Raw genomic sequence first — 27614 nt, 5'->3', positions numbered from 1 at the left:
GAGCGGTGTCAGGTCTCAGCTGCTGGGGATGTGTGACACCACGAGAAGCACGCACACACACAAACACACACATACAACAACACCTGCAGAACTCTAGCTGGGAGCTTTGGAGTGAAATCAAGTATCGCCTAGAGTGTGATTTTTGTAATTTTTTTGACTAAATTTGAGTGAAGGTCAGCATATCCAAACCTGCCAAAGGTAAACAGAAGCTCACCCATTATAGCTCGACCTTTCTGCCCTTCCCACGCTCTTAAAAAGACACTGTCATCTCAAAAATCTGCCACACAAATGCCTCAGAGAGGACGCAGCCTGCTTACTATGCAGGCACTCACCTGCAAGGGCCTTGATGCGCGAGCGCTCAAACAGCCTGGCAGAGCTGTTGTCATTGTCTAGTTCCTCGTCAGAGAGTTCAAAGCGGGTGTTGATGTGGCTGTACTGCTGCGTGATCTCCACATTGTCAAAGTCTGTGGTGGAGGTCGTGGTGGAAGTCATGGCGGTAGCCAGCGTGGCAAGCGGGTTGGGGGACGGCGGCTGGCGTCCTCAGGTGCTCTGGGTGAAGAGGAAGATGAGCAGATGGGAGGAAATGGCAGGATGAATCTAGAAGTCTGAAACAGAGAGTAAACACACAGATGTGTTATGATTGATTATGATGATTAATTGGGGTTCAGCACTAGGGCTGAAATGATTAATGGATTAGTCGACTGAAAGAAAATGAACCAGCAACTGTTTTGATAAACATCAACTGCTTTAGTAATTTTTTCAGCAAAAAAGGTGAGAAAATTATCTGGTTCCAGCTTCTCAATCCTGAGGATTTGCTGCTTTTCTTCATCGACCTAGACAGTCGTTGTCACACTTTTGTCTGCTTTCCAAAAACAACCAACACTGTCTCCCTGATCACTGAGAAATCTGATTGATCTGACTTTTAGCTGACTGATCACCTGCACTGTTTGCCATCTAGACAATTAGATTTCAATCAAATACAAATACAAAATAATAAATGACACCACGACACAATTTCACATAATTTGAGCCTTAAAGATGCAGACATTTTCTCACACTGACTGCTTCAAATAGAAGAGAAACCGTGTGCAACAAAGCTATTCAAGTTTACTAACCTTACTGCTCTTTGATTCTTTATTTCAAAGGATACCGTAGTGTCAGGAGAGAGAATTGATGATAATGAAGCCACGTTTTTCTCGAGGGAGCACTTTCTCACTGCAGTTTAGGTGACTTTGTGTATATTGGTTTTAAGTTTCAGTTTATTTTTTCCAGTGGGAGGGGCTGTACCTGGCACCAGAATTTAATTTAGGAAAAGTATGTGATCACAGATATGGCACAGGTATATTTTTACACAGAAATCGTGCCTACGGTAGCTTCCAAACAAGCTGCTGTGGCGCTCGTGATCTCCATTTTGTGCGTGCCATTTTGCTGAACTGTCACCCTGCAGTGTGCGTCTGTGTATTCTTTGTGTGGAATGGCGGGTGAAGGGTACCCGCTCAGATAGCTCTATCTGGGTGCAGCATAGCTCTCTTATCATGTCTCACAGGGGGGAGGGCAACCTCTCTGTACTGCATAACATGACGAAACCGCCTTCTTTTAAATGATGCAGCTCACGTAGTTTGAACTCTGTGAGTTTGTGTGTTTGTGCATCTCCAATGGCGGGTATCGGTGAGAATAAGTGTGTGAGGTGGAGAATCCAACTTGTGTTGTTGGTACAAAAAGCATAAAAAAAAGAAGAAACATGGCAGAGTGTCCTTACTGTATGTGCCTTAGAGTGCATGCAATGACTTTGACTATTTGTCACAACATCAGAGATTTATGTGATAACATTAGATCAGTGATATGACAAACAATCTGCGTTTTTTTCTACTATATATTTAGGATTTTATGCAATTAACTTTTTAAAAATAGCCTAATTGAATTTAATGTCTAAACAAGAGGAGTAATGCACTAATTTCATCTATATATGATTAGTATAAAGTACATCTCTGCTCATCTTTAAGGGAACTTTAACATAAAAAATGTTGGCGAAATAAATAAAAACTGACTCACAGTGGTAGAGGAAGTGTTCAGATCCCTTAATGAGTACAACTAGCAATAGCAAGTAAAAATATCCCATTACAAATAGAAATTCTCAACTTGACTCAAGTAAAAGTACATGCAATGATATGTTTTACTTATAAAATCTTAATCTGCAAAGCAACTATAGCTGTAAAATAGATGTAGTGGGGTAAAAACTACTATATTTGTCTCTGAAAGTAATTGAAGTATCTCGAAATTGCACCAAAGTACAGTGCTTGAGTACTTTCCACTTCTCCTGACATAAATTCACCATGTGACCATGGAGGATGTTTCAGAGAAGAGGCCCTCGATGATGTACAATGATGGCATCCTACAGGTCTCCCTCCTCCTGCTGCTCAGTATCAGTCCTCTGCAGAGGGCTCTTATCAGCTTGGGGATGCTCCACCCACCACTGGGGATCCCCTTATCACCTCACACACAACCTGGACAGGACTACTGCACAACACACTCTTTACACACTGTACAAACCCATATCCACAGACTGCCAGCCAGCCTGCACCGTACTGTATACAAAACCCATAAGACTCTAATCGTGTCTGAGGACCGACTGACTGCTCAACTTAGCAGCCAAACACAAACCGCAGCAAATTGTGTGAGTGAGCTGGGACTTGTAGTGGGAACTTGTATACAACGATACGACAGCGAGCTGTATTTAGAGCTCTATGAAGGCAAGTGACCTCCTGCTTATAGACAGTCCTGTGACAGAAAGGTCACAAGTTAACCGCCTGCCACAGCAAGTGTGCGCCTGTCAATAGAAAGATGTCCTCTTGTGGTGTCCTTGAGCAAGAGACAGAACTCCTACATAATTGCTTACTTACAATAGGTCACCCAAGACACAATACAAACTGCAAACTCAATGAGATGCAATCACTGGGATGAAGTACTGAGTGAGGGTAACAGTGGGCTAAAAAAAACCCAGCTGTGCACTATTGTACATGAGTGAGGTATTTCTTAGAAGAATTTTGGCTGATGACTGGCTTGTTTTACTGTAACTAAAAGCTCGGTGCAGATGCAAAGCTCTAAAAAGAGTAAAGAATCATTTCTGAAAAGTGAGGCAATTTATGTTGCTGTTGTATCTTCTTTTACAATAACTTTTTACAATTTCCATTAAAGCGACAACTAACTAGTTGGGTTTTTTTTACGATTTTAAAATTGCGATGCATTTCATCTTTAAAATTTTAAATTTTTAAAAAGTGACAATATCCATTGCAAGTTCCCAGAAAATGTCCAACTAATAGTCCAAACCCAAACACATGCTACTTACAAAAAACCCAGAAAATCGTTACTTTTAAGCATTTTTCCATCATAAATTACTTAAAGGATTGAAGGTGAAAAATTGCAATCAATTTCTAGGAATTGTCCAATTGGTTAACAACTAATTGTTTTAATACTAGTTTACATTTGTCTGAATTTGCCAAAGCTACCACTGACGCATAAATGATGTACAGTAACTGTATGATCAGTCATATTATCAGCGTTACCATTGAGAGGTACTGGACATAATTCTGATATCAGGTTGATACCGAAGACACATTCTTAAGCTATTATTGGCCTCTACTGATAAAACAAATTATGTTATATTTTGGCACCGCTTGTTCTTTCTGTCACCTGTAGAGGATAAAATCCTCACTTCATGGTCCAATAAATACAACATTTTCCTGGCAGCATGTTATGAACTGATTACCGAGAGGCACTGGGTAATTTCTCAAAAGTAGAGAAATGTCAAGAAGGATGATAAAAAAATGCCAGCTGGAGTTTCTCCACATATTCAAGTAATGCTTGACCTCAGGGAAGGGGGGAAAAAAACAAAAAAACAAAAAACAGCCGCATTACATTTCTTTTTTGCTGGAAATTACAATAATGCAATATGAGTTTTCGATTTCTGTGGATGCAGCGTTGCACATAATTGCTTTTGCAGCACTTGTAAAAGTGGTTAAAAGGTGTGAATGAGATTTTTATATGTATGTTTTGCTGAGTTAGGATATACAGTAATGAAGGAAATTCTCTGAAGCCACAAAACAATACCTTGTTTCTAATGTGTGAAAACTTTTTTCTGCTGCTTGTGATTTTAATTGACTGCAACCATTTCTCTTGTGTGTTGTTACAGCAAAACTACACCGTAAACAAGTATTTACAATGTAAACATCAAATCAGCACCTGAGATTAATAATAACACCAGGAACCTTTTCCCCCCAGCTGCACATTACGTAAACTTCCATGTTGACGCCTGCACTCTGAGGAGCACAACACATTAGCTGGCAAGGAGTGAGCACATTATTCTGAGTAGCACGGAGTCAGATGGAAAGGATGAAATAGGAGATGGGTGTGGTCGAGACGTGTGTGTGTGACCTACAGTGTGTGTATGAAACTGTAGCAGCAGCAGCAGCAGCAGCAACTGGGAGAAGTGAGGAGAAGTAAGGCCTGTGGTCCAGCAGAGAGTAAATCTGAGATATAAACACAAAGTGGAAAGAGATCAATATGGAGGGTGGAGAGGAGGAGGAGGAGGAGGCTGGTAACTGCGCTGAGTGACCATCAAAGTCTGCAGCTTTCTCCTCAAACTGCCAATATCAACATCAAGCTAATTATCACTCATGAATTTGAACAAGATGTAAGAAAATAACAAGCGTAACAAAACTCTGTTTAGCATAATCCATACTGCGCCATCATGTAAACAAGCTCTGAGGTGGGCAGAGAAAAAAAAAAAAGCACTGTTGTGGTCAATATTGTTTTGACTGGAACAATACTGCGCCTGATCTTGCGAGAGGTCATAAGGAATCGATAGTAAACTATTCCTGGAGTGTGTTTACACAAAAGTCCCTGCTGGTCCAGACATGGCGACACACTCACACTTGTCCTTTTAAGGGGAATGAGGGAGAAACTTTTGTACAGGGAGCAGATCATTTCAAAGGCCATGACACTGTTTTCGTTCAAGGACTTTTTATGTATTCTTAGGTGCTGTAAGACAGAGAGAATCTATAATAGTGAACCTGGGCTTCGGTTAACACCAGTGGTGGAATGTAACAAAGTAGATTTACTCAAGTACTGTACTGAAGCACAAGTTTGAAGTACTTTACTTGAGTATTTCCATTTCATACTACTTTGTAGGCTACTTCTGCTGCACTACATTTCAGTGGGGTGGAAATGTTGTACTTTGTAATCTACTATGTATTTATTTGACAGTTTGAGTTACATTACAGATTCAGATTTATCATACAAAACATGATTATCAAATAAAATGATGCATTGTTACAGAATAACACTTAAAATTAGCTCCACCCAAACTACAACACTCAACTTTAACAGAAAAATTACATTTATTCATGAATGCATCAGTAATAACAATAATTCAGCTGTGTAATATAGGTCTATAATAACACTAACAGAGATATTTTTCAGAATTATTAGTACTTTTAATACTTTAAACTTCTTCTACATCTTGTTAATAATCCTACTTCATAATACATAAATTACATTTTCAATGCCGGATTTTTACTTGTTATAGCGTATTTTCATATTGCAATATTGCTTGTGTAAGTGATCTAAATACTTACTGCTGGTGGATTATAAACAACTTTTAAGGAGCGCACTTTTCCACGCGCAAACACGCACAGTGGCGTCATTGTGCGCAAATGTCACTATCGCGCCTGCTGCGGCCTACTTACTGCACAGTCAGAGATAACAAGAGTGAAAACTCAAGAATTCAAACAAGGTGAAGTTAAATTAAAACAAAAAGCGACCACTTCTAACAGCCGGGGAACATGTCATCATTTAAAATAAATAAATAGTCTGAGATCATTTGAAAACGACGTCATTATTTAACATGGCAGCTTGGTCCAACAGGTGGTTTGGAGGAAACTTTTAACTCCCCCCATTAACAACGGCAAACAATTGTAGTCTACATGGAATGAGGACCATTTAGTGACCGGTGTCAGAAACTATTTGGCCAAAGATCAATAATTTCATTTAACAATGGCGCATTAGCAGCGCCTTAAATTTACACTTACTTGCTTCTGGATGTTGTCCTGTCCCGAAAGTGTTTATGTTGAGCCTTCTCCCTGCCAATAAACCAATTATAATCCCATTGAAGCTGTAGCGGGGTCCTGGTCAGAGCGGAGGGTCTCCACAGCGCGAGGAGGACACGGTCCTGCACGGGGGACGAGGGAAAGGGGCTGTAGGCGCCGCGCGCTCCACGGTCATTCCCGAAAGCCAGCGACTGACCCACCCAGCCGGGTTAAAAATAAAGTGGGCGCATCCAGTACATGATCTGTGTGCGCAGGGGACGCACATTCCTGACAAGAGCTGGTGACTCTAAATGGCAGAGACACTTCTGATCTCCTGAGCACTTCCCCCCCCCTCACCACCCCACCCTACTCCACTCCACTGCACCCCGCCCCGACCCTCTAATCGCACACATAACACCCACCCACCCCGCTCACCCACCGAGACCCTTTCAGAAATGTCACCTCCACTGCCGCCTGTGTGTACAGTATGTGCCATTTAGACGCAGAGCAGCGAGGTGCTGGAGACAGATACCCCAACATTACAAAGGATGTTCATCACTTAGTGAAAACACTTGTCAGATATAATGTGACGCACACTGTTAAGATAGAAACTTTTTATACTTGTTTACTTGATTTTAAGCTCGAGGAATTTCTTAAGAGCAACTGTCAGTAACTTAATATGAGAGCAAAAACACCTCTGCTATCAATAAATTGACACTTGTCTCAAAGCAAGTCTTCCATTAAGATGATTTAGGTTAGAAACAACAGGAGGGTCATTTTTTAAAATACTAAAATAAAGTAATAAGATTTTAAATCCCTAACAGATTCAGTAAGTTAAATTAAGTGAAGTTGGATTCTGTTTTGAAGTCTTGGACCAATAAAAACAAAATGTTACTAAACTTAAAATTTTACTCATACTTGACATTTTTCAATATCTGACATGACGTCTGGTTTTTGGTACCAATAAAAGAAAAGAGTTATTATAGATTCCCTCAGTCTATGTTTAGGATATAAATACTCAGAATAATATTTTGTCTGATATGGTTTTTCCACCAAAAAAAGTTCAATTATCTAGTTAAAAGTGACATCTAAAGCTCACCTTCTTCAAATTATTGTTCAAAGCTAAATATATTTCTTAAAAACTTGTCTGGAGAGGAATTCAATTTCAAGGTGAGCACAGAGAAATGTTCCCTTTTCAGCAGGTGAATGTGAAAACAGCCTTCTAGTGTCAAACTCTGCACATACCTCATTCTGCACAGTGAAAAATGAAATTAATTATAATCAGCAAATTCTGATTAAAATCACAATCTACTGTTGACAAGTTAGATAATGACTTGGTAAGTCTTGTAAGAGGCCTTCACATAAAACATCGATAAACAAATCCAAAAATGAGAAAACGACAGCTCATTTAAAAATACGTATTGTATTCATGGCCAAACACATGGCCACATTACATCTTATTAGCGACAGGAAGCAGGGTGTTTATAACAAAATACATTTACAATACATTGTACAAACATAAATAACAATGCTTTTTCACACAATGAAAAACACTTTATAATATATAGATGTACATTAAAAAAAAAAGAAGTCATTACAAAAAAAGTTGTGACTGCGTTCCTTCACTCTGCGTCTTCTGTATTTTTGTTCCTTTCTCTTTGGTTCCCCCGGCAACGTCTTCAGTCACCAAACTGAGCGCTGCAGCTGCAGTGCCAAAAAAGTCCTGAACCTTCAAACTACTGTAAATAATATGGCTTCATATCTGGATAGAGCCGACGCAGCTTTGACTGAGAGCAGTCCTGTCTTTGATCAGCTTCTGCATAGTTTCAACACTGTACAAACTAAAAAAATCACCTTTTTTTAATATCAACATTGATAAATGCATTAACAGTTTTTGTGCAAGCAGCTGTAAACAGCATCATGCTTTGCTCGTATAAAAAAAAAAACAATCACAACTATAAAACACATTCAACAGCATTTCAAAAAGAGGGCAGGAGGAACAAAATAAATACTAGAAACTTCATAAAGTTGGTGAGAACAAGCCCTTAAAACCCAGCTTTTGCAGATTTGGGGTACCATATAGTACTACTGGGAGAAAAAAAAAATGGAGGTCAGGGGTCTGGATCAGCTACAGAGCATCTTCCCTGGAGCTTGGTTGGTATCTTCAGTATCTTACTCAACATCACTTCAGCAGGCCAAATGCTTCCTGAACCGACGACCTTTGATTGAAAGTTGATCAGCCTACAAGCTCTTAAGACTTGTTATATCCAAAAAGTTCCCAACCTTCCGACTCTTTCTCTCCATGTTTATGTTACAAAACATGTTTTTGGACTACATTTTCTGCAGAGAGAGTTAAAATGAGCAGAGCCTGCACTGATAAACACAGTAACTCTTAATTCTTAGCATTCCTTCAATACACCACCTCTACTATCCAAAACATAGCTTACATACCTTTGTCCTTTTTTGCTACTGCGGAAGGACATTTGAAATACATTTTCAATTAAGGTCATTAAGTGGTTAAGATTTGCAGTTCCCAGGTAAATAAGTAGGACAATTCAGGTGTCACGCGGTACATCCTTACTACTACTAACATCCGCTTGCTAAAATGCTCACTATGACAATGCTAACTTGCTGATGTTAAGCAGGTATAAAATGTACAATATCCATAAGCTTAGCGTAACATGTTGGCATGTGAACATTTGCTATATAAATTAAAAGTATCGGACAAATGGAAATTTAGAAGAAGTCTGGATATCAGTAGAAAAGAAACTCACATGCGTTCCAAACACTTTCCCTAGAAAGTGAGCCTCAATCTTACAGCTTTCATTTTACTGTCATATCTGTCAAATCCCGTCATCGTCGAGCCAACGGGGGTAAAACAAAGCATTTAAGTTTTTGCAAAAACTGACTGACCCGGGATCTGGCACAGAGTGATGCTGCCTTCTGTATATGGTTTAAATCTCAGCTGTATTGACATGTTCTTGTCACTATAAAACTGGCTACATCTATTATACATAGAAAGAAAAGACTGGAGAGGAACACTTGCATAGAAAACATACATATCGTCTAATTAGTGACATTTCTTTTGAGTGTTATCTTGCTATGCCTTGTTGTCTCTAACATATTTAGCTTTCCAAGTTAGCAAATGGTAGAAATCAGAAGACACCATATTGCTAACAGGTATTAAGGGAGATAAATAGTTGGTACTTATCAGATTATGAAATATTTATTAAGATATTTCATCATATTGGTGAAAAGATCAAGTTGGGGATCTTGATAACGGGTCATGGCAAGTCATTCCCTTAGACTTCTAACTAATCTTTGGTATAATAGGAGTATGATTGTTAAAAGCATTCACATACACGTACAAAAATACAGTTTCAATTTTTTTTTTTTTTTAAATACCTTCATACAAAAAAAAGCTGCTTCAACTTTGTAACTGGAAATCAAGATAACAGTGCTCTTAAAATAGAAAAAGTCAAGTAAAAAATTTTTTAGGTGCAAATTCAAAAAGACAGACTAACTCCACAGTGGAGACAGTTAAGTCTAAGTGCTCACTGCTGATGCGTCTTCGTGTGTGTGTGTCTGCGGATTTACGAAGCGAGGAAAATGTCAAGATCGGCGATGACAGCTGCTTGTCTCCTGGCAACAGTGTTCAAGAGTCGGTGAGGAAAAGATGGAGATCCGAGATCAACCTGGAGAAGATGACGACAGTTAATTCACAAAATAACAAGGCAAAGACCAGCCTGTCAACTATGACTGTATATAGTTGTCATATCTCACCTGCAGAAGGTAGACGACCCTGGTGACTTCCTGTCCACTTCGTCTGACCGGCTGCAGGATCCAGCAACTGGGCATCATCTCCCCTCGGACGGCATCAACACTGGGACGAGGCAGAGACTCCTCGAACACAGACTGCATTGCCAACACGCTCAGGCCACCCTGGGGCAGTGAGAGAGTGAGAGAGAGAGAGAGAGAGAGAGAGAGAGAAAAAAAAATCATCAATAAAACAGGCAGTGCAGCCTTTTGATCAGCCGAGAGGCAACTGTTCACTGACACTGATAACCAACAGCTGACTTGCTTTCTTCCACACCCACTGCCCCTGGGTCAGCGTTGTTTACACTCCCTGTCGTATCTGTGAGGCAGTGCTGAACAGCATGACGAGTTCCTAAATACCTGTTCGCATGTTCTACATTTTGTGGATGAAAAACTCAATGCTGCGCCGCTTGCTCTTAAATTGGTTGTAATTACAAGAGGCAGCACTGTCCTCTCCTGATTTCACGCTACACTAATATGACAGTAAATGGAATTTTCTCCTTCAAACTACATTGCGATTTTGTGTTTGGCTATGCTGCGAATGCTCAATGAACCCTGTACAAGGGCAACTAGCAGTAATCATCAGGACCGGCTGGTTGATTTTGCAGCTGTGCTTACCTGTTTTGATTCGGTGCTAATGCAGCAGAAGTCCCGCGGCTGGCTGAGGTGGCAGGTGGACGGATCTGTTAATATGTAGACTAAACAGAAATACAGAGAGAGAGAGAGAATGCGTCAGATGGACAAATATGGTTGATAAAAACTTGTAAATAAAAGGAAAATATGGAAGAACTGAAGCACTGGAACAGAACAATAGTGCTTAAGAAGCTTAGAATGCAGTTTATCTTTCAGTTGTCAGTAAAAAAGAGCAAAATTTGATGTATTTGTAACATGATATGATAATAATAATAATAACCCTACATCAGTGTGAACACAAAATCAAATAGTCAAAATATAACTTTGGTGAGAATAAGAAACATTTGAACAAAGCAGAACATATGAAGATGTACTGTAGGTATTAAATCTAACATACTGCAGGTGTGAGAATGGAGTTGGTCATGCAATACAAGAAGCTTGTCAGTGATGAATGTGACTGTACTGTGCTGTACTATAGATAACTAATGGATGCAGATGCATAATTTGAAACATACATTTGCGAGGGTCGGTAAATGCCTTGCAAAAATATAAATAATTTTGCAGAAAAGACAAAAATTGTAAACATTTTCTATATTTATATTTTGCAAAAATGCATGTTTTTTGCGAGGTAAACTCTTCCATCACATACAGGTTCAATTGCAAATAAATATTTATCTGTATCTCATGAACTAGTATTATCAGAGTAGCTGATTTAATAATAAATATCTACTATGGATTGACTATAAGTATCATTTGGGATTTCAGAAAGTTTGCTTCAAACATGTATTATATGTGACGGAGAATATAGACTAGGCAGGGACATTAGCTCACCCAGCTGAGTGCTGTCATCTAGTGGTCGTGTCCAGACAGAACGGACTGACTGATTGTACATGTGGCTCTTGGACAGCTGGCAGATAAGGCTCCACAGGCTGTCAAGGGGTCTGTCCAGCTCCCCGGCCCCCATGAAACCATGGACAGACAGGCTGGAAGAGGGCTTATAGTAAGCCTGGATGCCTCGTTCTTCTCCCTGGTATCTGAATAAACATGGACTTAATATATTAGCACATGAATGAGCCGCTTAATCTCATCTAAGAGAGATTAAGCTTGGAGAGAAATCCTGAGAAAGTAGATCCCGTGGTTGGCGATAGTCTCAAGGACAGATCGTGTTTGGATGAGTTTAATAAGGGGAAATGATTAAACTCACTTCCAGCCTGCTGTGGCCTTGCCCGTCATCAGGTTGCTCAAATCCCCAGAGGAAGCAAGTCGCACCTAAGGTGAAAGAAATTTACAATTTGATACAAATGTCTGAAAGTTTAGATTACAAACATGGATAATCATTGTACAGTCAATGATTACAAGTGCAGTCCAAAGACATCTTTTCTCACACTACAAGTTTTTTTTAGAATTAATTCCGAGTTGTGTATTACCTCGGCTAGAGCTCGACCGAGGAGACTGGATGTGATATCCTGATAAGTTGTGGATATGGAAGAGCAGGAGCCGAAGGAGGCGGTGCGCCGTCGAGTACACGTTGGGGGTGATGGAGATGAGGTCATCACCGGCTCAAACCCGGTGACAGAAGGCTCGAAGCGGACATCTAATAAAACACAAGGAAGTTAACATGGAATTTAGATACAGGGAACCACGTAGAAGCTATTTTAAGTTATCTGGAATCATATCTCTTAGTTTCTAATGTCAAAATGAAACCTTTCACTGAACCCAAATAGGTATTTATGCTGAGATGGTATATGGAAATTGAAATATTTAACATACTCCTGATGGATGTTTTGCCAAAGTCTGTTTGTGAAACAAAGTTCAGTCCTTACCCTGGGCAGACAGCCAGGCACCCTGTGTCTTCACACTTTGAGGACCACATATAGGAGGACGTGTCCTGACCTTCAGCCCTTCATCCTGGAACCCTGTAGTCTAAACCAAAACAGTGACATCAATACAGTTAGCCTGTGTGTTGCTCAAAAAGTAAAATCACAACAAATACATGGAGATTTTATCTTTTTGTGAGGTATTTATTGAGTCTAATAGATCTGGAATGGGATCCAGTCATCTTGAATTTCAGTGTATTTATTCTTTATCAATTACTCAAATCCTCTGTAATGTGTAACATCAGTGCACCAACCTGTCCAGTAAGAACTGGTCTGCTGCAATGTGAAAGCTGGACAGTGTTGCCGCTGTTGTACCCGGACGTTGGTCCAGAGGAAAGGCTCAGGCTGGATCCTGTGCACAAGGTGCTGTTGCTGATTCTTGTTCGATGTCTCAGGTCATCCTGTCACACACATAAATGGAGATATCAGGGAAAGTATATGCATTACTGTATAATGTTACAAATAAAACTGTAAGTTCCTAAAAAATCTACAAACAAAATATTTTATTAACCGTTCATATTTAATGTTTACATCAATAAACCTATGACAATTTGTGTTTGCAGTTAACTGTTGAGGTTTATTTTAGCCTAATCTAGTAGAAAGTGAGCTGGACAAACTGAAAAATGAAATACTTTTATCAAAAATCTCATCCTATCTATCTGGTGCCTCAAGCAAATTGACTCATGATGATGTCTGATGTCTTTATTGTTGTTTTTGTGACTTATGACAAATCAATTACGTCACTGCAATGACAAACAAACTGACTTTAACTTCCTGAGACAGGGCCTGCTGCTGAAGCCTCCTCTTCTCCTGCTCGGTCCTTTCTCTCAGTCGTTCCCGTGCCTTTGCGATCTCTGTCCTGGCTTCCTCCCGGGCACGGCCGTAGTCACGCAACAGCTGCTCAATATCAGACGGGCACTGGCCCTCTCCTCTTGGAGGGTCTGGTATTCTGTCAAATAGATAATTGGGTGAGATCTCAATCAAGAAATGCAAAACAGCAGCTGCATTTAAACAAATATAATACACATGTTACAGAAGTTTTTCTGATTAATATCTTATGTTGGCATTTTCCATAGAAACCTGAAAAGATTTATGTATTCAATTTAAGACTACTATGACCACATTGTTGTGAAATAGTGAAAGACCCAGTGTCTTACCTGGTGCTGTCTATCACCTCTTGACGCAGCTGTTGCAGATAATCCTTACGCCGACTGGGCGTGGCGACAGAAACCTTGGAGGAGGAAACGGCCTCTTGAGGAGAGGAGCGAGGATGTTTGCTGGGACTCAGACTACGAGCTCTCCGGAAAGTCTGGAGACGCTCCTCCCTCTGCTGCCTCAAACCCTCAATACTCCTGCGATGTCTGAGAGGAAAAGACGACAATAGCAGAAATACAATTAAACCAATAAGGTCAAAGAAGAGGCTTTTAGCACATTTTACAAAACATTCATCATTATTCCAAGATGGGTGCAGTGGCTACAAATAAACAAATAAAGTTCTTCACACACTGAACCAGATTTTATAAAAATATCTTAGAACACAGTTTAGCAGGAAATATTTACTTAATATTTATCAGTTTTAGGGCTGGACATCCCACTTCAACACCTTTTTACTACCAACCGAAATGTGTCTGTAGTATTAAGTATCAAAAACAGTAAGGTATTGAAAGCTACATAGAATGTGTGGTTATATATTTAGTCTTGTTTACTAACTCTTTGATTAGTTATTTCCTGATGTAAATCAGGAAACTGGCAATTTTAGGAAGTTTCCTTGTTTAGGCAAAACTCTTGTATAGATGCTTGTATTGTGTTATCCAAACAAAAGCCCAAAAATGTTGTATAAAATTAAAATTAAAGAGTATTTGAGTCATGTGTATCTTTACCTGTCATACAGCTGCTGATTGGTAGGAGCAGAGGTCGGTGGCTCCGGCTCCTCTCTGGACCTCGGGGACAGCATCTTTAACAGTGTGTCTGTCTCTCCCAGGCCGTAATGGAGCTTGGCCTCTGTCAGCTCCACAGTCAGCGGTGTGGGGTTCATGCTGAGGTTGACTGTAGCCATCACCTGCTCTCTCTCCTGTCGCAGCCTCTCTATCTCTCTCGCCCTTCTGTCGCTCTGCACCATAGACTCCGCATTTGAGCCGTAACTCTCCATCTCGCCCCATTCGGCACAGTTTCTGCTCTCCTTATGGTCGTTTTTAAAACTTGTGTCCAGTTTGTTGGGGAGACTCCAGCGCTTTGATTGTTGATGGTTGATGCCTGACCAGTTAGTGAATTTATTGTGCATAGGCAGGTCCTCAGGGACTCTCTTGTGTTCTGGACACATGGACATGCTGGTGACAGGTGTAATGTTCACGAGGATATCTGTGTTGCACTCACTGGGTGCCAGCGACACCATGTCGTCCTCTTGAAGTAGAACAGTCCTGTCGCTGTTTGGGGAAGGATTGTAGGCGTCAACACAAAAATCTACAGAATCCACTGCAGGTCTTGGTTGGGTTGTGTAGTTTGGTGTTTTGCTATGTCTAGATTTAGCCAGCTGTTCGTGCACACCAGTCTGTTTTAATATGGGAGAGATATGGTTCTGCATGGGTAAACCATCAGTAGAGGTCTTGACAGGACTTGGAGGACAGGTCATCTGCCATTTGGGACTGGGCTGGGTGTTGCTCTTGTCTTTATAGGCAATATTTCTCCTGTCAGTGTCTGTATATCTATCCAGTGATGAACTCAGGCTTGCAGAGCACTTATCGGAGCCTTTGGGGCTAGAGCAACTCATTTCACTCACTTTCTCGAGTGATACAGATTCTGATTTTCTCGAGGAAACATCACAATCCTGTCTGGGCATTTGATCATCTTCTGAAATAGATGTACATGCTGACTGTATGCTAGAAGGCACAATAAGGCTTTCTTCCTCTGAAGCATGGTTTGTATTCCCATCTTGATATTTTGGAGGACAAAGTGTGGAGTGTTTTCCTCTCTGATTCATATGTAATCTCATTCCCACAGTGAGAATGGGAGACGATGCACGATCTGTGTATGTAGGCTCTTTCTTTGAACGAGGTGATGGATCACCTCTTTTAGAAGGGCTGTGATTTTCTTGGTGGCTGTTTCTTGCTGATCTGGGGGTGATTTCAGAGACTGCAACACTTTTGTGGAACAGTGCCTCAGGCGTGCTTTGCTTTGAGCCTCTTGAAGAAGCAGATCTTACACGTCTTCGACCTTCAGCTGCAGTCTTCATAGGTGGTGTTTTGACGGGGGCGTTCTCTGATTGTATAGTAGACCTTTTTGCTGCAGCAGAGGTGTTAAACCTCAGGTCAGGCATGCTCTGCATCTTTTCCTGTGTGTTAGCTTCATTTTTCACCACACAGTGAACATCCTTGTCTTTCGACACACTAACAACCTCAGAACCAATCACTTTGACAATCACATTGACCTCATGAGCTTTGGACCTTTCAGTAGATGTTTGATGCTTTGCGATTTCCTTCATTGCTGGTGTTAAAGGCCTTTCTGTCTGGATCCCAACATCTACTGCTGTTTGAGTTGAGCAGTCTCTCTTGGTGCAGTCTTTACTCTCACTATAGGAGATGCTGATATTTGACAAGTTGACGCTCTTCTGTGGACTGGACTTGAGGGCTTCACCTGTTCTCATTCCCTGGACGTCCTCCAGCAGGTCTGAAGTGCTGTCGATCAACTTTGAGAGTTGGACTGACATGCTTTCCATACTGGCCCACGTTGGAGATTCTTTAATGTCCACTTTGGTTTTCTGTGTTGCAGGTACATCAGTGTTGCTCCTTTTGTGCCGCTCTTTCCTCTTTAGAGCACTACTACTGTTACTAGCATTAACCAGCATTGTCTGAAGGCTACGCTCAGTTTGAGTGCCATGTTCACATGTCTTCCTTCTTTGGGCCTGGGTTTGGGCTTTGGGCGCCTGAGACTCTTGCTCAGATGAGTAAACAAACATGATTTCATCCATGTGACTGGAGTTGTTACTAAAACCGCTGGGAACATCGTTGTTTGAAGAACTACTGTTCATTGTCAGATTGGCTGGGTGATTGTGAATATCGATGGATGTCTGTTGATGTGGCGTAAGCTGAGATGTTTTGTTGACTTGTTCTTTATAATCCTCCATACTGCTGAGTGTACTGGAGAGCCCCTTGTTGGTGGCGTAAGTGCTGAGATGGGAGTTGAAAGGAGAGTTCTGCCCATTCAAACCATTGTCAACACTACAGCATCTTGTTATACGTTTTTCAGTGCTGTTTAAAAGGGGAGATTTACAGGAAAGGTCAGCAGCACTTCCAAATGCTGGGTTTTTATAACAGTGTTGGTCTGAGTCCTCGTCTTGCCACTGGTGAACAAAAGGGTTGATGTCACTAGAGGCAAAATGCATGGGGGAGTCCTGCGACTTCAGTGTATGTTGTGGTTCGCTTTTCTTTGCAAAGGGAATGATTTTTTCTACAGGGGGTAAAGAATGTCTTTTTTGGCAATAATTTCTACTAAATTGAACCTCATTTTTAGAAGAACAAGTCTTCACTTTACATTTTCTCATTGACACTGTAGCAGAAATATCTGCATCATTGCTTCTAGGCTGTCTGACTTCTAGTTTGCCGGTACTCTCAGATCCAAGCTTTCCCCGTGTAGATGAGAGTCTGCTGTGATGTACTCTGGAGGTTATGTCATCCTCTTCATCTGATGAAGACTTAAGAGAGGAGTCAGAGGAAGAGGTGGGATGAGTCTGGATCTTAGACCTTCTGAGCCTTTTAGACTTGGCCTTTTTTGATATAAGAGCAGAATTACCCTGTGTGCCGGTAGATGTGTTTATCTTGCCCTCTTGCGGCCTTACAGACCCAAAGCAACTTGTATTTTTGACGCCATTTCCCTGTGGCATTTCGTGTCGGGGTTGTGTAGAACCAGAAATACTTGTTTCATATTTAGACTCTGCCAAGCTCTCTGGCAGCTGCACTTCAGACTGGGTCAATATCTCTTTGTCATTTTTCATTACATCATCACCTTTGCTGTGGGTTTGAGCATCTTTATCAAATCTGCACTGTGAATGTGGCATATTTTGACATTTGTTTTTGTAATTCATATTGACGACAAAAGTCTGAGCCAAGTTATTTGAATGGGTTTGCGGATTGCTGAACTGATCCTGTGCTCTGATAGAAGGTTTACCTCCTAGCGTGGTGTCTGTTTCACTGTCATCATGGCCAGGCTGCTTCTCGTAAGTGGATGTATTCTGGTCGCTGTAATGGTTCTGTGGTCTGAATTGACTGACTGCTCCATCACAGAACTTTTTCACAGCCCCCAACATGTGAGGGCTATTTTGGATATGCTGTTTGACTGCCCTCGGTGAGTTTTGTTTGCATGAATGACAGTCCTCATCTTCCACACTGGATGCGTCTTTCATACTGACATCCTTTACATATTTACAGCAAAGGTTCACCTTTGTGCCACCGGTGGTGTCAGGTGTTGCAAGGGATATTTGGGGAAGTTGTGGGCAATCAGAATTCAAAGCAGGGGCTTCAGAGTAGCTCTGCTGGTCCACTCTTTTTGAACAAATATCACCGACGGTAGGATTAAGATGAGAATTTTCTTTTTGTTGACCTGTGTCATCTTTCTCCACAGCATTTCCTTGAGAATCAATACATGTTCTTGCTGAGGTGAAATCACTCACTGAGGACAAACTCGTTGGTTGCAAAGTTGGGTTGCCAGGCTCCTCAGACTCTTCATGGCCATTCAGTGTCAGATTCGATTTAATATTTTTGGTTTCTGCAGAGGAGTTTTGAAAAACACAATGATCATTTACCAGCTTTTTTGATGTTCCATCAGAATAGCTCTGAGCATGGTCAATCTTTTGTGTTATTTCAGTAGACTTAAGAGTGTCGTCGTCATTGTTAGTGCCCAGTTCAGCTGGTATATCTGATGCCAGGTGCTCACTTTTGTCCACCGCGTTTTTGCATGTCATTCTGTCCAATGAATCTCCACCGAGGTTTGTCACTTCTTTCACCTGATCACTTCTCTCACCTCTCTGCTGTTTTTCTCTCCATTGATGTTCATCACTTTTATAGTCGAAATGACATGTAGATGATGACAAGGCATTCAGACTCTGACTCCTATTCCTGTCACAGTTGCTGCCAGTCAATGACAGTTTCATGTGCTCTTTCACAACTTCTGAGATTCTCAGGTCAATGGCGCTACAAATTGCCTCTGACTGACATACATGTTTTCTATTTTCTTGATGTTTTCCTGTTTTATTAATTTGGGATTTGTCCTCTTTTGATACTGTAACAACTTCTTTTATTGTTACATCACCTTTTTCAACTACTTTCTTCTCTCCCACAGAATTACCAGTATGAGAACTTTTGTCACCACTTTTAAACCCACATTCATAGTCCTCAAAGATCTTACAAATCTGTCCAAGTTTCCTGGACACAGGATCAGAAACTGGCAACACCACTGAAGCCACTGTATCTTGTCTAATGCTGCCATCAGCATGAGCAGAATCAAATCCAGGGCTGTCAGTTTCCACAGGAGATTGTTCTCCTTTAGAGTCACTGGTGTTGTTATTGTCATCAAGCCAAATATCATCCTGGCTGCCAACTGGTATAGAGCAGAAAGTCACCGACTCTCTGCTGTTGCTCCTTTTTGGAATTTTCAGGCTGCCCATGAAAGCATCCTGCTTGTCTTTGTTCCTCTTCCTGGAATTTTTACAAGCTGATTTAACAAGTTCCTGCTGTAGTGCAACATACTGCTCAGTGCCTTTGGCTTCAACCTCATCTACTGTTTCATCCCTTGTGAGGGATACATCTTTGGTAAAATCATATTGGTGTATATCTTTCAACGTTTCTGTTGCACCATCTAGATTGCATAGTACATCATCTTCAGTGGACGATTTTAAGGCACTTGCAGTGTCAAACATCTTGTTCAATACTTGACCTTGCTTTGTAGGATTTGTAGAGAAATGCTTTTTTGTTTGACAACCTGAGGTACACATTTCAGTGTCAGAGGACATCATAACATCAGCAGAAACCATATCAGGTCCATCAGTAAACACCTGGAGCAATTTTGATGCTAGTTGTGCAGCGTGGGGTATCTCAGTGGGTGACACACAAGCAATTCGATCTGAGGTGGGCAAAGATGGTGGACTTCTGTTGCTGTTGTCATCTGGAGTATCTGTAAAAGCCTCTTGCATACTTTCTGATTGCTCTAAATCTTTCAGATTCTGTGATATCAAAGCATCATCTGGTGTTGTTAGACTCCGAGAGTCTTGAGTCTGCACTGTTATATTTATACCTTCAGAGTTGGTGGATGTTGAGCTTCTAGATCCGCTCTGTCTGTCTGAGTCTGAGAGGTTCATACTGGTTGGGCTGGGGCTGCTACTGCTGCTCTCTACACCTCTGAACATCATTTCTCTTTGGAAAGGTAGAGAATCCCTGTGAATCCTGGGACTGTCTGCTGCATCGGTAGAGGACCAGGCATCAGTGAGAGGCAACATGCTTTCTGACTCCCTCGCACTACAGCTGCTCAGGGAACGGGGGCTACATGTTGAAGTGGTTTGCATGTTACCAAAGTCCTCAATCAATTTGTGAACAGTGTCTCTGCCTCTACAATCTGCTGCTAAGGGGTTTTGAGAAAGGGGTTTCCTTGTAGCACCAATATCCCCTCTATGTCTTGTTTTTGGGGAGCCTTGCTGGCTCCAGTACGCCTCGGCTGGGATCACCTGAGGTTTCCGACAGCTATCTCGTTCTAAATTGATCTCTTGTGTCTTGTTGCGCACCGTGGATGAATGGGAGGCACCTGTCACCAGTGAGTAAGTTGGAACCACTGTTTGGCTAAGTCTCCTCACTATAGAGTGTTTTTCACAGCTCCCCACAGCCAAGGAGTCTTTAGACATCTCACTGTCTTCGCTCTCTGCCTCACTCTGAGCTGCTTCCTCATGTCTCAGCTGCTCTACTAGGGCTGTTGCATAAGCAGAGGACAGAGAATCAAGAGAGAAAAGGCTCTCGCAGTCTGACGCTCCTTCATCCCTCTCTACTTCTGCTTCCCTATCATCTTCCTCCCATCTGACCAATTCCTGCTGCCTCTCCACCCATCTGCCAGTCTTGTTCATCAGGGTCTCTGTACTATGCCACCTCCTCTGTCTAATGTTCTCAAACAAAGTCCTTTGGTCAAGCTCCTCGCACGACACAGCAGCTTTAATGGTACATTTACTTCTGCTCGTCTTGGTATCTTTGAAGCTCCTGTCTCTTCTTTGTCTCCAGTGAAATTTGCTTGCTATCCTCCCCAGAGCTTTGGGGCCCCGTCCTCCATTTGCACCTGACGGTGGTTTTCTGAACACTTTTGACAGAGCTGTTTTTAACCTCGGCCCCACAGAGCGAGAAAAAGATTTCCTGATGGTTTCTAGTCTGTTGTCATTAGCATGGGCTGGGGTTTTTACATTCATACAAGGGACAATCTCAGAACACGGTTTGTCTGTTGTGGATCCTTGCATATTTTCTTTGCTAACTGGCTGCACAGTAGAACTAAGTGGTGACTTCAGAGTAATTGGTGAATTCTGATCTGATCTCTTCTTAAAAGACAGGTCTCGGTTCGGCAGCAGAGGTTTTCTTTCTGGACGTTCCCTGCAGGGCTGAGCTTGGGGCGCCTCCTTCGTGGTTTGTCTGTTGTTTTCAGAGGAGCCGACTCTACTCTGGCAGGCTCGACTTTGTCCTGAGAAGAGAGTGCCGGAACAACTCTGGGTCCTTTCCCGAGGAAGGCACTCATCCGAAACCCACCTCCTGCTGCCTATGGAATCAGACGTTATGGACGAATTGGAAGCCAGCTCTGTGGATCTGTTTCTCTTCAGGAAGTGTCTGTTGATAGGAAAAAAAATAAACTTCAATTTAAAAAAAAATATTTATGATCTACATGAATATAGGAGGTGAAAGCAACCATAACTGATTTATACATTTTCTCTGTGGGTAGATTTCCTGATCTAACTACCACTGAAGAACTTCGAACTGTACTAGAACTCCATGTGCTTACCTGAAGATAGGGGTGTGCTGTGGGTAGAGCCGGGACAGAAGATCTGCTGAGAATGAATGTCTACGAGAAACAAATGGTCGTCCTCTGAGCTTCTGGGGGGACCCCATCTCGGGAGACTCAGGGCTGTCTGGTCCTGGAGGCAAGGACTTTTCTAGCTGCTGCAATTCTCTCTTAGCTTCCAAAAGATGCCGCTTGCGGGCGATTCTCTCCAGCTGGTAGTGCAGTCTTTTCCGACGGATGCGGCTCTCAGCACGGCAGAGGGCGTGATGCTTCAGTAACTCCTCCTGTACCGCCTTTTTCCTGGCCCTTACCACCTGGGACGGACGATTCACTGTTAGACCTTCCTGATCCTCAGATGCCTGACTTGTTAGCCGCTCCAGGAGGGGTGCAGGGACAAGGTCTGTTTGAATTCCAAGCTCTTGGGTGACTCTATGTTCTACTGCTGACAGACGCCGTTTCTCCTGCAAAATCCACTGCTGGACTGTTGGATAAAGATTCACAAAAAGTCGAAGTCAGGAGTGAGTGGAAATCTTTTACAACCATAGTGCCCCAGCATTTATCAATATACGAATTTGCTTAAAATAATCTAGAATTTTGGCTTTGATTTTGAAAGTAAGTTTGTATTTATGTGAGAAATAACACAATAATAACCTTTATCAAAATGTGAGAGTGTGGAAAGAGTACTTACTCTCACTGTGCTGCTGTCGGAGATGGGCCTGCTCCCTCTCCAGTTCTCTCTCAGCCCGTCTTTGCTCAGAGTGAATCTCCTGTCGCAAACTCTCCACGTAGCGCTGCTGCTCCTCCACACGCTGCCTAGCAGTAGGCTCCTCACTGGGGGAGAGACTGGCTCCCAGCTGCCCTTGGAGCTCCACTTGTTTGTCACTTTAAAAGAGGCACACAGAGTCACAGTGAAACACAGACTAAGAAACTGTGATGGAAAGACAAAAAAAAACATCCAGAAAAAGTAAAGCAATTATTATTTTACCTTGCCTAATTTAGTAGTTTGGTGGTAGTGTAGCAGGGTCAAAGTAAAAGGTTCTGTTGGTTTTTAGTTTAGCATCTCAACAGTAACCAAGCAACAACTGGGAATGTTCACAAGGGTGGGGGCTAATGGAAACACATGCCATCTCCACCAACTGGAGGGAGACATGCATGACATTTCTACAGCATGTACACTGATGTAAGACTTGTACCTCTAAATAAATATACTGGCTGTAAGTTGGCAGAAGATCACTGTGTACATCAAACACATACACACTGATGAATATTGTCCTGAAAAGATTGTTGTGTTGTATGGTCATTTATTTTTTTGGGGTAGTATTTACCTGTGGTCAGAGGTCAGGGGGCAAAGGTCGATGTAGGTGCAGGGCATGCCGCCTTCGCTGGCCTGAGAACAGTAGAGATACACTTTAAAATTTGCCAGAAATAAAAAAATAAACAACCGCCACTATCGCTATTCTCTGAAGAGATAAAGAAAAATTTGTGCCTGCAGCATCCCAATCATCTAGTTGACATCAATATTATCTTGATTGCGATCATAACCAACGGCATCATTTTTATTTTCAGCTGAGCAGCACCTACCCGTCTGCGCTCACGGAGGACAGCTGCCTCTGCTGGGTGGTTGAAGCGGAACTTATGCACTCCTCCTAAGGTGATCACTGTTCCTAGAGACAGAGAGACATATCCTTTGTTACACGCTGTGCTCATTGTGTAGCGATGTAAGCTAAGGGCAGGAAGTGTGTGTGTGTTGCAGTGTGGGGAAGAGTGTATGTGAGTGTGTGTCAATGTTCTCAGGATGACTCCGTGTATCTAAGGTTTAACATTGACCTATATGTGATATTGAACCTATCTATGCATCTTTAAGTGTGCGTGCATATGTAATTGTACATTAACCTATATGTGCCATCCAGCACATAGCCACAGTCACACAGTAGGCCTTAATGCTCACAAGTACCGTCCCTGGGGTGAGCTTTCATAAGGTTGAAAATGACAGCAATTCTCTCAGGATACCAACACTACATTTATTATTTATTCTCATTAAAATACAAGTTATAGGCCTTCACACACACACAAGGCTCATATCACAAATTAAAACATGAAACATTTTGCTTTTTACTTTCATTACAAAACATCCAATCTGTGTCACGTGTATGTAAAAACTGCAATGGAAACAAGACTGTGTAAACAAACTGATTTGTTGAGGACATGAACTGACCTTGAGCCAGTCTGCAGGGCTCAGTAACCTCCCTGTCGTTGAGCAGGCAGACGCAGCCTGGCAGCGGTCTGAGCGTTACCACACCTCCGTGGTTTTCAATCTCACAGCTGGCGTTGCCCTGCAGAACTAGAAACAGAATGCAGAAACACAATCACACACACACCGATTTAGACAGCTGTGCTGACGCAGCCTCTGTACTACTAAATATATTCAGTGCTCAATGCAGCATTTAATGAAACGCTAACGGCCCATTTTATGGCATTTCATATTTTACTATGAATTCTCATTTAAGTAAATATCACGATGAACTGTATGTATGTGTGAAAAGCTAGCTAATAAACTTGATATTCTACTTTTGTCCATATTTAATGCTGCATGTGTTGTATGTTTACTCTGCAATAAAACATAGCTGTGAGAGGCTCTTGAAATGGAAAACAGCTGAGAAAAAAAAATATTTTTCTCTGAACTCACTGTACAGTTTGAAAATTAATATTAACAGCTGGATGGGTAAACATGGAGACCAAATGAATAAATAATACCTATTTGTGGTTCTTCAAACTGATCTTGAGGTCCGATGCGGGTAACTCCCTCCTGTAACAAAAGACCAAGTTTTTAAACACGGCAGCTATTCTCAACATCCAAATAAGCAAAGACACTGAAACACACCAGGGTTTTCGCCAGAGTATTGCAAGCCTGGCAGCCCGCCGGGCCTAACCATTAGGGGAATAGAGAGAGAGAGCGAGAGAGAGCGAGAGAGGGCAAACAGGTGTGCGATGGTGAGGCTGGCGGGCGGAGCAGAGAGTATGAAGTTAGCAGTATAGCTCTGAATGTAGCAGTGTACAGTTTAGGCTATTTATTGGTGAATAAATGCTACAACTCCTCAAGACCCAAGCCAAGTTCCCATGTCTTGCTTGCCACCCAGCTGAAGTGAAGGGGGTTAGCCCCGAAGTTAGCGACAACTTCGGCCCAGGCTCACTTAAGGTGGGGCAGCTATTCTTGTTTTAGTGACAATCTCAGCCGTTCCTCTGAGTTTTGCTCAGCCCCCCCCCCACTTGACCGCAGGGCCTAACAACGTTTCTGGCGGAAACCCTGCACACCTTGCGCATACTGGTCATTAGTTGAATGCGCTCAAAACACAAGAGGACTACTGGATATCATGGCAGCAAATTTACACCTTGTTCTATGAAGACCTATTGTCCTTTCACTTCTAATCTTCCACTCAGTTGACAGAAAAACTATCATTTGCTTACTTTGAAGTCTTATCTAATGGGATTAAAGGCTTTCATATATGGTGTCAGGACCACATGTGCTCCCAGGTGGCCTCAGCTCTTCACATGCAGGAAACAGTGTAATTGTCAGGCCTGAGGGTATGCTTGTCATTGTCAGAATCAGGGCAGCTTAAGCTCCCCTGAGTCCTAGCCTCAGAACTAAGAACCTCTTATCCAACCAAGCTTTATACATTGCAGAAGACACACACACATACACACACACACACACACAGATGGGAGATCGACAGAACAGTTGGAGGGTAAAGTGAAAAGAAAAGACAATCAAAACGCACCTTTTCTCAAGAGTTTTTCTAGCAGAACAGAGATAAATAGTAGGAAGAGGAGGGGGGAGGAAGAATCTAGTAGACAAAAAAAGATGGTTTTAGTCAAGACGGCTGACAGAATCAGTAACTTGAGAAAAGAAAAAGAAAAAAGTAGAGCAAATGCAAAGAATATCGGTTCGTGAGGGTTTGCATTATGTTGTTCAAGCAAATGTGTATTTTCAGTATAAGAAAATATGTGGAAATGAGTGATGCATGTCTCTGGGGATGAATATAAATCTACAAAGAGAGAAACTGATTGAAAATAGACACTTCATATCATCCATACATCTAACAGGACTTATAAAGATATAAACTCCAAAAATTATACTAGTAATTCTCATCTCTCAACTAACATTTATTCTAATATTAACACTAAAGACTATAATAACATCACATAAATGACATAAAGAAAAGGCCTCATTTAGTAAATAATACCAAATCTAACACTAATATCATTTATACATGGACACTATTTGCCTCCTTATGATCATACCCTGAGGTGATAGAAGACGACCCCAGTGCTGAGAACATCTCCATCGAGGGTAACCAGGTGTGGTTGGAGGGAGTTGATGAGGAAACCGGCCTGGTCTCTGTTGATGTCCACACTGTACTGCTCCAGCAGCTCCTTCTTGTCTCTCCAGCTCTCCGACCAGTCCTTCGTGAGCTGCTCCACCTGAAGGGGATGCACGGATAAAGACAATGAAGGAAAGTCATGAAGAAAGGAGGATGAGACCAGAGTAGTAAAGTATCTGTTCAAACTTCTACTGCCAGTCCTACAACTACTGATACTAAAGACTACTGTTACTAATAATATGACAACAGATTGTTTGTTATATTTAGATTTGTTAGACATCCATAAACACAAATATGCATAAATGTTAACCTCTTCAATTGTAATGTTTCATCTAAATTTTGTAATTTCTTCTTAACTCGCTTCAAAGTTGCTAGGGGGGCAAGTTGTAGTAGTTGTAGTTGTTTCTATTTTATTAAAACATTTTAAATGAGATATATTTCTCACCTTTTAAAAAAAAGGCTTAAAAAGGTGAAAAAATGTATGTCATTTGGGTGAACTGATCCTTTTAGAGTATATCAGGCAAACATTTTTTTTTTTTTTTTTAAACTGACGGTAATATTTCTGTGTTTGGATCTCATCTAAACCCTCACCATCCAAACTGGAGCTTAACCAGAGTTGCGATTTGAATCACGTTTGTCCGTACAACATATGTGATGATGAAACTGCCAGTCAAAGGATGATGCAACTTATTACATTCGTGCCCCGGATTTCTTTTTTGTGAGATATCTGTCAAACTGATGAAAAATATTCAACTAAACATAAAAGCACTCTGGCTTGCTATATCAAGGACTATCAATCAGGCAGATGAAACTATCTGTGTCGACCCTGTGTTACCTTTAGTTCGTTCTGCAGCACGATGTCAGAAAGTGTTCCATCCCTCTCGTCACTCAGGGATGGACTGGGATTACGCTGCTGTCAGTCAAGAGAGTAAAAAATCATCAGTCAACATACTGTGCAAAAGGAAAATGTCAAACGTGTTACATTGCAATACAATCTTTACCACCCAGTGGATTAAAAATGTCACAAAGACACAAATCACTGCATTAAGCCTTTGCTAGAAATCACTTTTATTCAAAGCCTTACAGTGCTAAGAATACTATTGGGTAAACCCAGCAGGGTGTATCACCAGGAGGGTTAGTGTCATACTCTGAAGATGAAAGGTTGCCATACCATTTCAAAGCTGAGCAGCATGCTCTTCAGCCTGTCAATTTCCTCTCTCAGCTCCCTGATCAGCCGAACATTAGCATCCTGCGCAGAGATCAGAGCTCACATTAACCTGCTGAAAACATTTAGATCAAATGTTAAATGTTGCCATCAAACATAAAACAGCCACTGACCTCATTAACCCGAGGTTTGTTGACAATATTTCTGGCATGGGCAGCATAGCGAAGGGTGCTCAGGGTCTCGTTGTAGCTGTTAGCGGAGGGTGAGACCGCTGCAAAAGACACACACACACACACACACACACACACACACACACACACACACACACACAGAAATATAAAGAGCAGTTAGCACTAACATCACAAGAAACAACACTGGCAGTTTTATGTGTTATGCCTTATGGGAAAATACCAGTGGCTTTGCTGGCATGCTCACATTACTGCAACCCATTCTCCAAAGCATCACTATTACTTTTTAGATGAATTCCCTGCCCACTAGGCAGCCATTGATTTAATTTTCAAAACAACATGAAAACCAACTTTCAAAGATAAAGTTGATAATCACACAAAACATTTAGACAACATTTTTCAGTACTTGTGGAAAACTTTGACCACAGAATTGGCTGCTTTTAAAACCACCAAATTCCTTT

The 27614-nt window shown here is 41.6% G+C and overlaps 2 protein-coding genes across 4 annotated transcripts in view; both read right to left on the bottom strand.

The window, feature by feature from the left end:
• sptb (spectrin, beta, erythrocytic) overlaps nt 1-6399 on the bottom strand; it is a 44823-nt gene extending 38424 nt beyond the window's left edge. Inside the window, exons 1-2 of one of the 2 annotated variants that reach the window (XM_042436922.1) lie at nt 6087-6399; nt 333-605 (exon numbers count right to left, since the gene is read on the bottom strand). In XM_042436922.1, the coding sequence (XP_042292856.1) occupies nt 333-492 (160 nt within the window). In that variant the 5' untranslated portion in view covers nt 493-605; nt 6087-6399. Of the gene's footprint in view, nt 1-332; nt 606-4435; nt 4514-6086 lie in introns of those variants that run through there. The other variant, XM_042436923.1, reaches the window with a different exon arrangement.
• Nucleotides 6400-7490: 1091 nt separating this feature from the next.
• Nucleotides 7491-27614, bottom strand: part of stard9 (StAR-related lipid transfer (START) domain containing 9) — a 45435-nt gene continuing 25311 nt past the window's right edge. The window contains exons 12-32 of one of the 2 annotated variants that reach the window (XM_042387947.1): nt 27139-27236; nt 26972-27049; nt 26636-26713; nt 25721-25900; nt 24176-24227; nt 23637-23762; nt 23003-23085; nt 22747-22808; nt 22110-22303; nt 21422-21902; nt 14290-21249; nt 13567-13770; nt 13175-13358; nt 12664-12810; nt 12356-12455; nt 11960-12126; nt 11737-11801; nt 11364-11566; nt 10518-10597; nt 9867-10025; nt 7491-9778 (exon numbers count right to left, since the gene is read on the bottom strand). In XM_042387947.1, coding sequence (XP_042243881.1) covers nt 9677-9778; nt 9867-10025; nt 10518-10597; nt 11364-11566; nt 11737-11801; nt 11960-12126; nt 12356-12455; nt 12664-12810; nt 13175-13358; nt 13567-13770; nt 14290-21249; nt 21422-21902; nt 22110-22303; nt 22747-22808; nt 23003-23085; nt 23637-23762; nt 24176-24227; nt 25721-25900; nt 26636-26713; nt 26972-27049; nt 27139-27236 — 9803 coding nt within the window. In that variant the 3' untranslated portion in view covers nt 7491-9676. The remainder of the gene's footprint in view (nt 9779-9866; nt 10026-10517; nt 10598-11363; nt 11567-11736; nt 11802-11959; nt 12127-12355; nt 12456-12663; nt 12811-13174; nt 13359-13566; nt 13771-14289; nt 21250-21421; nt 21903-22109; nt 22304-22746; nt 22809-23002; nt 23086-23636; nt 23763-24175; nt 24228-25720; nt 25901-26635; nt 26714-26971; nt 27050-27138; nt 27237-27614) is intronic. The other variant, XM_042387948.1, reaches the window with a different exon arrangement.

This window comes from Thunnus maccoyii, chromosome 16 (assembly GCF_910596095.1).
Source record: "Thunnus maccoyii chromosome 16, fThuMac1.1, whole genome shotgun sequence".
NCBI lineage: Eukaryota > Metazoa > Chordata > Actinopteri > Scombriformes > Scombridae > Thunnus > Thunnus maccoyii.
Note: the sequence above shows the minus strand (reverse complement) of the source record. Positions and strands in the feature narration are given on the sequence as shown.